Source organism: Kryptolebias marmoratus, linkage group LG12 (assembly GCF_001649575.2).
Source record: "Kryptolebias marmoratus isolate JLee-2015 linkage group LG12, ASM164957v2, whole genome shotgun sequence".
NCBI lineage: Eukaryota > Metazoa > Chordata > Actinopteri > Cyprinodontiformes > Rivulidae > Kryptolebias > Kryptolebias marmoratus.
The window spans coordinates 6,609,256-6,624,632 of NC_051441.1; the positions used below are offsets into that span (position 1 = coordinate 6,609,256).

General features: G+C 39.5%; 1 protein-coding gene across 1 annotated transcript in view; it reads left to right on the top strand.

The window, feature by feature from the left end:
• The first annotated feature begins 8,925 nt into the window (after positions 1-8,925).
• Positions 8,926-15,377, top strand: part of galr2b (galanin receptor 2b) — an 11,401-nt gene continuing 4,949 nt past the window's right edge. The window contains exons 1-2 of the mRNA XM_017429303.3: positions 8,926-9,062; positions 13,023-13,405. Coding sequence (XP_017284792.1) covers positions 13,032-13,405 — 374 coding nt within the window. The 5' untranslated portion in view covers positions 8,926-9,062; positions 13,023-13,031. The remainder of the gene's footprint in view (positions 9,063-13,022; positions 13,406-15,377) is intronic.

Genomic DNA, 15,377 nt, shown 5'->3' on the forward strand with positions numbered 1-15,377 from the left:
CCTAACCCTAGCCCTGGGCCAAAATGCCCTTACCCCTTCATTAAGGCAGAAACTCTAACCCTAGCCCTGGGCCAAAATGCCCTCACCTCTTCATTCAGGCGGAAACCCTAACCCTAGCCCTGAGCCAAAATGCCTTTACCCCTTCATTCAGGCGGAAACCCTAACCCTAGCCCTGAGCCAAAATGCCCTTACCCCTTCAACCCTGAGGAGACCCAAACCCTAGCCCTGAGCCAAAATGCCCTTACCCCTTCAACCAGATGGAAACCCTAACCCTAGCCCTGGGCAAAAATGCCCTTACCCCTTCAACCAGGCAGAAACCCTAACCCTAGCCCTGAGCCAAAATGCCCTAACCCCTCAGACCCAGAGGAGACCCTAACCCTAGCCCTGGGCCAAGAAGCCCTAACCCCTCAAACCCTGAGGAGACCCTAACCCTAGCCCAGGGCCAAAAGACCCTAACCCCTTAAACCCTGAGGAGACCCTAACCCTAGCCCTGGGCCAAAAAGCCCTAACCCCTTAAACCCTGAGGAGACCCTGTGTCGTCTTGATGTGAAAATGTTTTTGTCTTATTGGTAAAAACTTGGGCCAGATCCAGCATAACCTACCAAGTCTTACAAGTCATGTTTAGTGGGGACAGTACACTATTGAAATTAGGTGGTGATGCTTTCCAGTGCTGGACTTCCTCTGTAATTGAACAGCTGGTTTTCTCAAGTAAAATTGTAGTCTGGTTTCATTAGCAGCCAATTAACCCATCAGCACGGTGTGGAGAGTAACCTTTTATTTTACCAGCCGATTCAGACCGAGTTCCTGCTAATGTAAACACTGCACTCATCACAAGCTGAGGTGAGAAAACGAGTTTAACGCTTCACCTTTGACACACCTTTCATTTCCTCTGAGGACACTGCTCTGATTGATGTCCCGCACTTAGACAGAACCAATAAAGACAGGACCAATAAAGCCTCACACATAAACCGTGTTCCCACCGTCTAATTGATTTTGTCATAAAAAAAACAAAATAAAAAAAACATCAATCTTAAATGTTTATTTTTTGCTTTCCAGCAGAACACTAATTAATGAGTGGTCTGTCTAAAATGACAGTGTTTGTCATTTATTTGTTTACTTTAAACATGTTTCCGCTCAAGGATAACGATCCTATCAGTATTTTTATCACACATTTATTGTAGGAGTAATTTCACTGCTTGTCAACAAGGGAACTGTTTTTTCCCCCACAGGCACAACGGTTTCAGCTCACTTTGTTTTTATCATCTCAGAAGGGGTCACCAGATGCCACATGTACTCAGTAACACACAAAGGAAACGTCTGCATTTCAGTGTTGCAGCTTCTTTATCACCCAGCGCCAGTGGCAATATGCATTCCTTTAAGGAATACTCGGTCTTTATTTCACCGAGGAACTGAAGGTTTGCTGTCATGTAATTTGTTTCCTGTGATAATAAATGGATGCTAAATGTAGACTGCTGAGCCCTGACTTTAGCTGAAGCTATTGGACAAATCTTGACTGATCTGTTTCATTTGAGAAACTTGTTGCTGGCACCAAGTGGAGGAAAAAAAAAAAAAAAAACAGAGCTCTCCAGCTCTACAAAGACATTCCAGGATGTAAGAAAGCAGCAGAAACATGTTTGATTCTGCGCCCCAAACCGCCATTTAATAATTTACATCTCGATGTAGACGAGTCTGAGAAATGTCACACTCGTTCCTGTATTCTGGGCTGGAAATCAATTGCGCGTTTTCGCCATGCTTCCACGGTGATCCATCTGCTGTTGCCATGGAAACGTTCACATGAAAAAACACCCTGAGGTATTTCTGAATCTTAATTTGCCTTGCGTCGGAGCCAAAATTCATCATTGTCCTATAACTAAGCTGTTTGCATAGGCTTTTGTTCATGTAACCCCCAATTATTTTAAAAAAGAGTGGTTTGTTACAAAAAGAAGCAAAGATGCTCTTTTTTTCCTCCCTTGCAATCAGCATCAGTAAAATCAATTAATCAAACTTCATTTACAAAGCGCTTTTCATGTTAACTAAATGCAATTTACTCTAAAGTGCTTAACAAGAACACAAAATACAGTGAAGGATAAGAGACTATTGCAAATTAAAGACAAAATAAAGAAAAAAATGAAATAATCAGCAGAATGTTCATTAAAGACAGAATAAAAAGGAAAAGTTTACATCATGGAAGACTGACAAAAATGAGGAATATGTCTGGGATAAATAGCACCGTTTCGAATGTCAGATAAGAAAACTTGTGTTGTTGTTTTTCTACAGGTGGCTGCTCTGTGTGGACCCTGTTGTTTAGTCTGACTCGGTGACATGCCGGCTAATGATGGATGATCACTGACAGCCGTGCCATCAGCCTGTCGGAGCTGCTGCTTTAAACAGGATCGGGCAGAAATGTGTCAGACTGAAGCCTGTGAGGCTGCATCTGAATGTTGTTTGATTTGGAATTCAGGATCCAGAGCCAACTAAGGCCCCAGAGGAGCTCAGCCTACGGCGGAGTCTGATAATCTGGCATCCCGCCCTCTGCTTGTAGCGGCGTGCAATGTAGAAGGGGACAGTGTGTTGTGAGATGAGTGGCTCTGGTGAGTTTACCAATAATAGAACCAGGGCATTAGTAAATGTAAAAAATTCCACCCTTCACTGAAGTGCAAAGTTTTTAGGCCCTGCTTGCTAGAAATGAACATGATCAGCCAGCTAGAAGCAGCTGTGGGTGATGTGCGCACCCTTGACAGCATGATGGATGGGTGGGTGGCTGGAGGCAGTCTGACTGGGTTAAAACAAACAAAAATAAACATTAGGAGTTCATATCCGCATGTGGGCACCATTAAATGTCTATTAGTATAAAACTACAAGATGGATCTGTTAGAGGTGAAGAGTAGCAAATGAGTAAATGAAAGTCCCAGCATTTCCTGAAGAAGGGAGAGAGTTATAGCCTTTTGAGTCAAACCTTGTAAAAGATGTAATGCAGGAGCTCATGTCTTACTTATTTCTGCCTAAATGTCTTTTTCTTATCCAATTTCACCATATTTGTTTACCTACACAGACCATGTCCAGCTTAGAGTAGATCAGTCATGTGACTCAAGCTTTCACAAGTTTTTTGGTATATTCAGCTGATTGCTTTGTTTACACTCAGTGTGTACCCACATTTCATAACTGCATGCCACTATATCTGAAAAACTACTGGGGTAAAGTCTTTCAAACTGCACCATTTGCAATGAGTACCTTTTAAGGCAATTCAATTTTTTGAATTTTTTTCAAAGAGCATATTGTGTAGATATATTGTAATTTGAAGTGTCTATTAGATCAGAAGAAACCGACTTAATTGTGGAGTATTATTTCTTATCCTAATATTTTTTTTCTCTGAATATTTCTGTACAAGCCCCGCTTCAGTGGCAGCTCAAAGAGATCAGATGACAGTGTGTTTGAATATGCATGTCATTCACATGCAGATACATGTACAGAACGAGATGCCATTCTGCCACAGGAGTCAATGTAAAGTGTCAAAAAAGAGAAAAACGTTTAAGAACTGGATCCAATATGATTTGGCGTGTCGCTATTTTTTGCCACCAGGCTGCAGAGTGTGATCCATTCACAGCACATCATGTTCAATGACACATGACATGACTTGGCATGTTATTTTTATGCTGTTTCATAAAACCGCGCCAGGCAGCCTGTGACATTAGCCATATGGTGGTTTTCCCTCTATTTCTTGGGATTTCAGCCACACTGATATTTGAAAGATTTTTCCATGCTGCAGGATGCTGCGCTGCCTAAATGTATTTCTGCTGGCACTTGTAGCACTTCTAAACAAGTACTATCTTGAGGAAAAATGGCAACAGGAAAGTTGTTTGTATGTGGGAGGAGCTGACTGAGCGCCAAAGCTGTTCAAAGTTTTTCAAATAGGTAAATTCCAGGCTTTTTTTTTAGCAGTTTATAGGATAAATGTATGGCTGCAGCCTGTGGAATGAAGCATTCTCTAGTTCTGATTTGGTGCCACAATTCAGTTTTATCAGACTTAAACACTTATTGTGCTTTGATGTGATTTTTGCAGATTAAAACACTAAAACACTCCAAATCCAAATCTGATACTTAACATTCAACTCCAACAATACTCACCTTCCAGATCAAAATCAAACTTTCCACATAAATCCATGTATTATAGCAAAAACTAAGCATTCCCTCACTTAGACATAAATAAATTCCACAACACCATTATACCACAATATGATTTAACACAGTCTGCGGCAGAGCTAGAGGTTTTTTCTTAGGATGGCAAAAAGGGGGCAAAATTTATTGTTGTAGGAAAGATTTGGACTTTAATTTATGTGTTTGGATTATTTGTCTATGACTAGAAACTGCACAAATTGACACCTAACTGTGCTATTTATCAGCAACTTCTCATTCTTCCCAGACTCATAAACAGTTGGGTTTTTTTGTCAGACAGCTGTATTGACACTTTGACAATTGGGAGGTTTTGAAACCATTTCATATAGATCTGTCTCAAAACTGAGGTAATGATGATATTAAATCAACTAAAATGGAAAACATTCCATAAAGCCTGGAGTCAGAAAAAAAACCCTCCTTGCATTTTTTATCCAACCCTGAAAAACCTCAACTGAGTGTCAAAAGTCCATTTTCGGCCTGAAGGATGAAAGATTTTCTTGGCGTTTTTTTCCTGCTCTTCGTCCTTTACCTTTGGGTCTAACTGGGTCAAAACAAACAAAAAAAACAACCTTTTTCATCAAAGGTTTTTGTTGATCAGTGAGCCATTTTGCTTCTAACTGTTTCCACTTGGGAATTCGTCTGCCGATTGCGCTCCAGCTGTGCTGAATGGAGTGAACAATAATGGCTGCTGATGCTTTAGGTGGGTTCCTGCTGTAGCCAATGACACATGAAGGAACAAGGGCAGAGGGTTCTGCAGTAACAGGTCAACAAATCTGAATGATCTCTCAACAAAACCAAAATAGTGCTCATTGTTTTTTTAGGCAGAGGTGATGAATTTGAAATTTTAGACTAATAAACTGCTAATAGCAAGTAATGAAGAAAAACTAAAGCCACAAGTTGAGCTAATGTTTTAATTTTATCAATATTTTTTTTATTAAATTATTTGGTATTGTCTGCCTCCAAAAGCATGTACGACATGCTTATGTACAACACAAAAATAGCTATAGCTGTTTAACAGATATTGAGCAAAAATTGGGTGTGGTAGTAGCTGAGAGTCATTCTCAACACATTTTCTGAGCTCTAACACTTCTCGCAAGATTTCACAATGTTGCTCGAGATTGTGCACAACATCATTTATGAGGTTTGAACAAAATGGTTACAACTGTCATTTCTCAACGTAAGATAAGCTCAGTCTTTAACTCTGGCATGAAAGGCAGCGGGTGATATGCATTCCTTTAGGGAAGGCTTGGACTTTAATAATGCATGGATTACAGACATAAAGGCATAAAAACTTTAACAAATGGAATTAGTTTTACTCCTTATTCAGCAGGTGTCTGCTCCTGTTCAGTAACTTTTCCTTTTAAAGTTACTGAACAGCTGTCCTGGTGAAAGGTCCCTGTCTGTGATTTGGTCAGAAGTCTTTATCACATCCTCAACATTTCAGGAAACAGGGTGGAACATTTTGATGCCGCTGTTAGAAAACCAATAAGCAAGACCACTTTGTATTCGACTGTGTAATACCAGCCTAGTTTAAATGGACTTTTACGCCCTCCTTTAATCCCATCAAATCACAGGAGGGAAGATTAAATGTTTAAAGATAAATCTCACACCGTTCTGGGTGACTTGTTGAAAACGTGTCGTTTCTCAGTCACTGTGAAATTGTGCCCACGTGCATGTGCCAAAGTAAATTGCTAACTTTAGTCGTGACTACATGCAAACAGTTCCTCTTAAATGATTTCCCTAAATAAATATTTCAGCCCCAGTAACACTTTTTTTTTATTGTATGTGGAAAAAGAAACATTCATCAGTGAAGAAGTGAAAAGGAAACTGGTTTTATTTCCTGGTCTCGTTTTGAAAATCACACAGAAAAGGTGGAATGAAATAAAGTAACAGAAGCTTTCTACACTGTAATTTCAGAGCAATGAGCCCTGCAGAGGTAAAAAAAAAAGAAATGTTCAGAATAAAAATAAGAGACAAAACACAAAAGCAGAATTCAGAGCAGACTCACCAATCATCCTCAGCAGGTAAATCAATAAGATGTCTAAATACTTTCTTCTCAAAGTTGTGCTATCAGGGTGTTTGAAGACAGAAACCAACCAATTTGTATTCATGTCTTTATTCATTTAGAACCAAAAATGAGTATATCATGACAAAAATCAGAAGAAATAAAATAACGCAAGGCTTTGTTTAGGCTTTGTTTTCATCCAATTTAGTCCCTTTTGTTCAATTTCCACTTCACCCATTTAACAGTGTGTCAGGATGTACTCATGTTGTGAGGAATACAAAAGCTGCACGCCTCCTCTGATCACGCAGTTTTCCTTCATCGGTTCATTTTTGTGCGTGGGAAATGGTGCTTGCATGGTTTTTACACACTGTTAATGCATCTGGCCCCTGCAGGCTGCTTTCCAAGATACCTGGGCGGTAATGAGCTGATAGTTGCTGTTTAAGTGGAAAAACCCGTGTTCAGCCTCAGCAAGCAGAAAATCTCAATTCAGCAGCAAATGTTGTGAAGAACGGAACAATTAATGATTGTATTCTTTCATAATATTAATATAAATTGATTTTTTTATATATAATAACTCAATTGAAACATTACAATTGTGATAGTTAAAGTGAAGTTGCCTAAAACGTCATTGCTAAAAAAAAACATTCATCAAAGTTTACATCTAATGGAAAAAGAGTTATTGTTTGGAATGTATATAACAAGTAAAAACTCATGTTTGTGTGATTAACACATCTGTGCAAGTTTATTATTACAGCAAAGCTAAAAGGAGTCTTTATTGTCACTTTTTTCCAACAAAGGTTTCATAGAGAAAATGTATTTAATCTACAGTAAACAGCTGAGAAGCTCTGATTTTGGTAAAGATGGGAGGATTTGGAACAGCTAATCTGTGTTAAGAGCAAATCTGTCAGCATCTGAAACCAGCTAGATCTCAAAAAGCGTGCAGCTGCTCAGACAAATGCTGTATCGTAGGTTTAGACGCCTCATCACTTGTGCATCAGACATTTTCACAGGCTGGGTCCAGATAACAGTCTGCTTGGTGACACGGCGTTACACACATCACATTCTGTGTTGCAACACAAGATGTTCTGTGATTTAAAAAAAAACTTTGAATCATAAAAACTGTGTGTGTAAAAAATCACAATATAACATTTGCTGGAACTGTCCTAAAAGGTTGACGTTGATTGTGATTAAACGAAGCTCTTCTGGTGACGACGTTCTTTTCGCAAAATCCTCACAAACTGAAAGTGTGAGTGAATTCTGAAACAACTCTTCTTAGAAGTGATTAAATCTACTGGTTCAAATAATGTTTCCAGGTTAATGCAAGGTAAGGTGCTCAGAACAGGTGAACTTTTGTCAAACAGCTGTGATGGTGGCTGCTACCTAAAACTTGATCATGTTGATGCTGCTGGGCTGTACAACTACATATGGGAGAAAATGGTTCCTCTCAACAAACTGTGCCGCTGATATTGAAATATCAATCTGTAATGTTGCTGATAACCATTAAAAAAGAATTATTGTTAGTCACAACAGACCCATCAATGGGGAGATAATTAATCTGAGCAGCTCTGGGTACCATTTGAAAGTGGGAGTGCTGAGGCTGAGCCCTGTACAGCCTGGGGTAAAACTGACCCCCCTGTGGTCACGACCAGATGAATCAGAGCTTCAAACCAACAATGCTTGGCATTGGTCATATCTGTCTCTGCTTGTAGCTGAATCTGCATTTGAGTCATTTTTTTGTTCCCTCCTGGGCTTTTAAAAGGTCAGAGTGACCTGTTGCTGCTTTGCAAACCAGTTTGATACCAGAGATTCATCTGAAAGCATTTAGTTTTGCTTGTTTGGCCTCACTCCCTTTCCCCATTAGTATTTGTTTTTTGTTTTGTTTTTTGTCTTAATAGCCTAATAAAAATTAAAATAATGATAATACAAATATCATGGAAAAATGGTTAAATATTTTGGACACATGTATATTGATAAAAAAAATTCACCTTATGCATCAGGGATTAAGCTAAAAAGTTAACCAATCGTTGATGAGCATCCGATTATTAATTTCTGAGAATTTCCTTATCTGTCCAGTAATTCATGAGATACTTTGCTAACACTACAGACACACACACACACACACACACACACACACACACACACACACAGAAACATCATTGCCTCTTGTCTTTGAGAGGTAATAATGCTTCTGCTGAGGATTTTTTCTTTTTAAAATGAGGATAATTTTGAAAAAAAAGACAAATGAGGTGTTTGATTAAATAAAATAGTTGGAAATAAACTGTCGGTTTTATATCAGTGCTCCTGACATCCATATTAACCGAAACCAACATGTTTAAACTGAAACAAAGTAACATCAGCTAATAAAATTAGTTTTTTTTCCCTTATATCTGCAGTTAAACCCAGTGGATGCTCCTTCTTGGCAAACAGAGGTTTCACTCACAACTTCAGCCGTGTTGATCTAAGGTAACCCCTCCTTTGAGGACAGCTGATCTGGGTGCAGATCATCTGCGACCTCCTGATTACACTGTAATGGTGAGAAGACTGCTTGACGCTGCAGCCTCCCTCCATACCTCTGCTCTCTCTCTCTCTCTCTCTCTCTCTCTCTCTCTCTCTCTCTCTCTCTCTCTCCCATCCTTTTCTGCAGTGAAGTGCGAACACTAAAGTGAATGTGGAGGAGGAGTCCTCACAGGGGGGGGAGAGTGGTGGAGGATCCGGGGCACAGAGAGAGAAAGATCGCAGCAAAAAACACGGGCAGATAGAGATGTGAGCTGTTCGAGGAGAGGCTTCAGTGGACAGGGGATGAGCATCTTCACAGCGCAGGTCTGCTGGGAGGGTTTCTAATCTGAGAGGAGCGTTTGGAGGCTGTCCATCCAACATCTGCCAGGTAGGTTTATCCCCCTGCATCTGTCTGAGCTGCATTCAAACCTTGTTTCTTCTGCAAATTAAAAAGGAATCAATCTATAATTCTAAACGATTATAAGCAGCATTTACAGTTTTTTTTAAGAAATGTAGCTTTAAAGTAAAGTTTGGCTCCTACATTACATATAAACATTAACCCAGATGTTCTGGATTCAAGCTGTTTTATTGATGAAGAAGTAAGATGCTGAATATTTCGAGGCTCCCAGTGAATCCCCTCTGTCTGCGTTCCCACTCATTCTGCTCTCAGCTGTGCTACACCCCCATCCTCCCTTCCCTCCTGCTTTCCTCTCGGCTCCAAAATTTTCAAAATATACCCCCCCCATGTCCATTTCAACCAAAGTCTGCAAATCTCCCTGCACGTCATGTGCTGCGAGCTCTGTCCCCATCCCAGCAGGACTCCAGCATGTTCTGTGCCAACCGGAGTCTGGAGATCTCACTGCAGATGGAAATCTAATGTCAGCTCAGGTTGCTTTCTCGAGTGTGGAAAGAAAAAGGGGGAGACCGGCGCAGACACAGAGCTGTGAAGTGAATACCTCCACAGCAGCAGGCAGAAGTTATTATTGCCTCGATATAAAATTTAATAAGGGCATCCCTGCGTCTTTTCTCACAACTTTAAGTGGCAGCTCTCTGCCATCCGTGGTGAGCATTAGATGTTCTCAGTCGTGAACCTGCAATAGAGATGACATCGCTAGGAACGTTAAAATTTAATGTTGATCAGTTATAAACTGAAGCTTTTTTGCTGAGAGTGGATGGAACTATCAAAGCCAGAAGATATCTTAAAAATCCTGTTTTCTTTGTCTGCTGACTGATTTCTTTGAGGTTTCTAAGGAAACACAAAATAAAATCCAACAAAAGCATTTGCCATGTGAGATTTCCTCTCAGCTCTGTAAGTTTTAAATCCCATGTATCCCATGTATTGCAGTCTCCTTTTGATTTGGATCATTAATGACCCATCTTTATGTATCTTCAATCCAGACCAGGCTGCTCTCGTTCTTTCTTCAAGACGGCTCCGTGAAAAAAAGAAGCCGTTTTGTTTCTTCTCTGTCGTGAACCCTGATGGTTTCAGCTTCAGCTTGTTAAGCAGCAGTGTCAGAGGCATGGGCTGCCCACTTTTTTCTGATCTCCTGCATAATTGAAAATTCCAAGCGCAGCGAAAACACTGAGCCGCCGAGCAAGATAACAGGTGAAAAGAAGAGTACATGTCTGTTTTAGGATAGAAGAAGAAACTCCTCTCATTCGAGGCAGTTTTGGAGCGTGTTTGCACAGAAAAAGACAAAGAACACCATTAGCAAATGGAGTGTTCTGTAAGTGATATTTAGCATTGATTGCTTTTTATAAAAGCTTTGTTTGTAGGAATCAGTAGAACACTCAGTGAACAGGTGTTGCGTTGAAGTCCATGCAGTGGAAAAAGAAGGATTTAGTTATTTTTTTAGTTATACATGCATGAAGAGCTCATCCAAACCACTTGAATCATTGACAACCATCTGCTCATCTTCATCTTTTGGATTACGCAGCATCTGGATTCAGGCTTTATGATGGCAGCTGGAGAAAATACTCGAGGAAGGAACACAGGAGAGCAACTAAAAGCCTAGCATTCCTTGAAGGAATGCATATCACCCACCACCTTTTATGTCAGAGTTTCAAATTAAGACAATCTTATGCAGAGGAGGAGAGTTGTAGCCTTTTTGGTCAAACGTTGTAAATGCTGTTACGCACGATGCCATCTGATGTTGTGAAATCTCGTCTGATGTGTTAGCACTCAGAGAATGTGTTGTACATGACTCTCAGCTACTACCACACAGAAATTAGCTCAATACATGAGAAACTGACTAAAATCCATTTAGTGCTTCATGAAATGTTTTGCTAACACAATACAACAATACAACAAACACACACACACAGGGAAAAACAACTGCTGCCCTGCCTTCAGTAGCACGTGATGATAAATATTAGAAGTCATACAAGAGTGTCTGTATAACAGCTAAAACATGATCATGGTACAATTCCATAAATTCAGGAAAACACAGTAACCTGGAGTGAATAGTTCAAGATAATCCTCGCAGTTTATTGCATTTACAGCAACATACTGTAAAAACAAAACAATCTTTGTAGATATTACTGCTTCTCAATACAAAACAGGTACCTAAATGTACCAGTTGTCACTTTACATTCCCATCATGCATTGTTATTATTGCTAATATCTGTTTTCTTTGTCAGTTTCTGTTCATCACACCCTGTGGGGTCTACAAACCCAGCAGTGTTCCTAACCAACAAGCAGATACAAACCTGAAATGAAACTAGCATTTCATGGAGGAATGCATGTTGCCCAAAAGTTAATCAGCTGTAGATCTGCATCCAATGTTTACTTCCTGAGAGTTTCATTCAAATTGCTCCACTGTGTCATGAGATCCAGTATTTTGCTAACAGACAAAAAAGAAACACTCACCCAGACACAGTCAAACACATGATTGTCCGCCTTTCAAAGTAGCCAATTATTCAAATGTGAGGCCAATTGTTTTTAACACAGTTCAACATTTCACCCCAAAGTTCAATGACCTGACAGTTTTTAATGTCAAAATCATTTTGAGACATGCTGCAACATCTACGTCTGTGACTCATCTTCAAGGGTCCCACTTTAGTTTCAATTTCATGCCACTCGACATGGTGTGGTATCGTGAGTTCCCATGTGACAGCAGCGCCCACAGACGTCATCGGAGAGCTCTTCTTATGTACATCCTGCAGGTCAGAAGCTCCTATATGCTGCTGACAGAGACGAGTCTCTCCTCCCTGCTTCTAATTATAAAAGATCAATTCTGCTCTAATGGTGGCTGGAAGCAAAGTATTGGAGGCACAGATGAGCTTCTGCTCTTTTGCTTTTGGCTGAGTGAATTTAAGCAGCTCTCTCAGGTAGCGGTGGGTTAGAGACACAATCCAATCAATCAGAGAGGATTGGAGCTGAGCGGGCTACATTGAGTGGCTTGTTGGTCCACTTATCTGCAAACCTCCCGGTTTGAAATTGGAAGCCAACAGCTGCGGAGCATTACAGTATTAGAAAGCATCAAAACGTTAAAAATGACCCTCTCTTGGTCTGTGTGACTCTGGCAGCAAACCTTTACAAAACAACACAAAAAAGAATAAATATAGTGTCTGATACAAAATAAAAGAAGAATTCACAATCGCTGTTGAATTGAATTCAGGAACATTTTCATTTACAGAGACCTTTTAATCTGAACTTCTCCTGTAATGGAATACAACTAAAAAATAAAGCTAAAAGAGTCCCAGTACTGGTAACACATCAGCGTCCATCTGTACTGAAGCAACCATATTGGGGGTTCTTTTTGTCCTTCTGTTTGTGTGTTATTTTGTCTGTTTTATGAAGATCTCATGAACCACAGGTGGGATTTTAATGAAATTCTCAGAAAGTTATTATTAGATGGACATCTACCTGATTAACTGTTGGAGTCAAACCATTTCAAGATGGCCACCACAGATAATCAAAAAAAGGCTATAACGTGTAATAGCCAATAATGAATTTGTTTGATCAAAACGACTCACACGCTGTCGCCTCTCATCATAAGATGATCTTAGTAACAGGCATCCTTTCAAGGAACGCTGGGCCTTTAATTTCATTTTTGTATTTACGTGTGAAATAAAACTACTGGGGATATTTCTGAGAAAACAGTTTTCGATTGTATGGAGACTTGTCAAAATGTTTACTAGGATTTGAAAAACAACATTTTTTATCATATCAGAAAATATCCCCAGTATGGTTTGTCTACATGAGCATTTTGCCTTTTTAAAACAATATTCATGAGTATACAAGAGTTTTGATTTTAAAAAAAATTCCTAGAATTTGCTAAAAAAAACAGCTTCAAATTGATCAGGTTTCCTTGACCTGGATATTTCTTCCCTCCTCTTATTCCAGACTCACAAAATGTCTGATTTTGAGGATTTCAGCAGAGCAGGAGGGCAGCTCAACGTGTCTGAAAGCTACCAGCTGAACCCCACCAGCGTGATCGTGTCGGTGGTCTTCTCGCTCATCTTCCTGCTCGGCACCGTCGGGAACAGCCTGGTGCTGGCCGTGCTGCTGAGGAGCGGGCAGGTCGGCTACAACACCACCAATCTGTTCATCCTCAACCTGAGCGTGGCCGACTTCTTCTTCATCATCTTCTGCGTTCCTTTCCAAGCCACCATCTACTCCCTGGAGGGCTGGGTGTTCGGCTCGTTCATGTGCAAAGTGGTTCACTTCTTCATCAACCTCACCATGTACGCCAGCAGCTTCACTCTGGCTGCTGTTTCTGTGGACAGGTAGGATACTTTCACTTTTAATTTCCTGAGACATTCATGGAAAGATTATCCATAAAGTACATCAGTCACTGAAAATGTCTAAGTATTATTTTTATTTTATGCTGTTTTCCATTGTGTGCTTTCACAAAGGGTTACTTTGAGTTGTGCAATTAACTTTTATTTTCACCAAATTATCTCCTGATTGTGTCTGTAAACAACAATTTGCTTTATTAAACTAAAGAAACTGCATTTTTTTGTGAAAATCCAGTGAGTGCTGAATCCTGAAAATGCTGAAACTGACTTGTTAAAATGAAGCAGAAGACTAGCTCAAAGCTAAAAGAAGGAAAAGCCAAGCTAGAAGTTAGACGTAGCAAAATGTTAGCTAAAATCTATAGCAGAATGGTAGCTAAGAGCAACATAAAAGGGCAAAAATCCAGCAAATATGCTGAAGCAGATCTGGTTTTGAAGGGATTGAAAAAATATAATATATTTCTATTGGGAAAACATTTGTAAAATAGAAGCACAAACCTCCCCCGAGGGTCACAGCGTCAATAGGACAGCCATCTAAAAGTTATTTATTTTTTAAAAAGATTATCATAACTGTTTCTTTATTATAGTGTCTCAGATCTTTTAATGCACTTTTTGGTTGAGTAGAAAACATTTCTCCTCCTCGTGTCCCTCCCTAATTTACATCATAAGCTTATAAAGAGAAATGAAAGTGCAGAGGCGCAGTCGTCTTTCTTTTGTTGCTGTCAGGTTTCAAACTAGAAATCCGTCACACAAAGGACTAATTCAAGCACGCCAAACCTTTATTGTTCAATGAGTTTTTGTTTTCTTAGCTCCTTTCTGCCTTCGTTAAAGTGAATGACTCATTATCAGAATTTCTACGTCATGCCCAAAAATCAGGAACCCCTTTTTTTTAAAATACATCAGTCATTTCTTCACATTGACCGCTGTGCATTCACAGCTCCTTTTGTGTTTTCGTCTTGACTGAACGTATTTGTAAAACAAAAAGCATCAGTGTTTCAAGTTCCATAAAGACTTCCTGCTGGTTTTCAAAAAGAAGCAGAAGAAGGTGGAAAATACAAATGATCGTTTTCAGGAAATGCATTCAAACATGAAAGGTTACGGATCACAGATGAGAGACAACAGAAAGAATGTGAAGTTCAGAGACATCCAATAATTATCGTCCTCATTAGGTGATCAAAGTTCATATTTAAACAGGGATTTGGAGGATTTATCCACTCTCCTGCTGGTGTGTGTAATCAAAGCTTCAGGTTAAAAGTGATGAAAGAGAATAAATTAATGAAGCTTTTGAGACTTTCTATGACAAAACATTAGCTGGATTTCAATAAAATAGAAAAGTAATTTTAAATTCAGGTAGCTGTGGTAAAGAAAATATTAATATTAAAAAATAATGTAAAGATCCTATCATTAAGAACTCAAAATTGAATAAATAATTAGTTAATAATAACCAGTAATAATCTGAAAAGAGAGCAGAGAAGGAGGAGGTCCTGATTTAAAAGCAAACGTGTGAACAGATGACCAGGTCTCAGCAAAATGTGTATCAGTCATGAAACAAAATAAAATAAAAAGTAAAGATTTCTCTGGTTCTCTTTGAGGTTCCACAAATTGCCAAAATGAATCAGTTTTAGAGTGTAAACATTGAAAACATGGACGTGTTTACATAAAGGCGGGACACTCAACAGCTAGTGATCTAGAAAAAGGGGCATCCTGATGATTTACATGATCACAAACCCTGAACTCTAAACTTTTATAGGTCATTCGTTTCCTTACATCAACCCCCCATAGGGTGTGCTGTAATCTTGCCCTGCCTTAAAGGACCACTAACATTTCTGTCATCCTGAAAAAAAAAAAAACACTTACATCAAAGTTTCTATATCCTAGCAAAAATATATATTTTTAAAGATACACATTCTCATACTCATACTCTGCTGTCGCATCTGTCTCACCCCCCAGGCCCCCCCCCCCC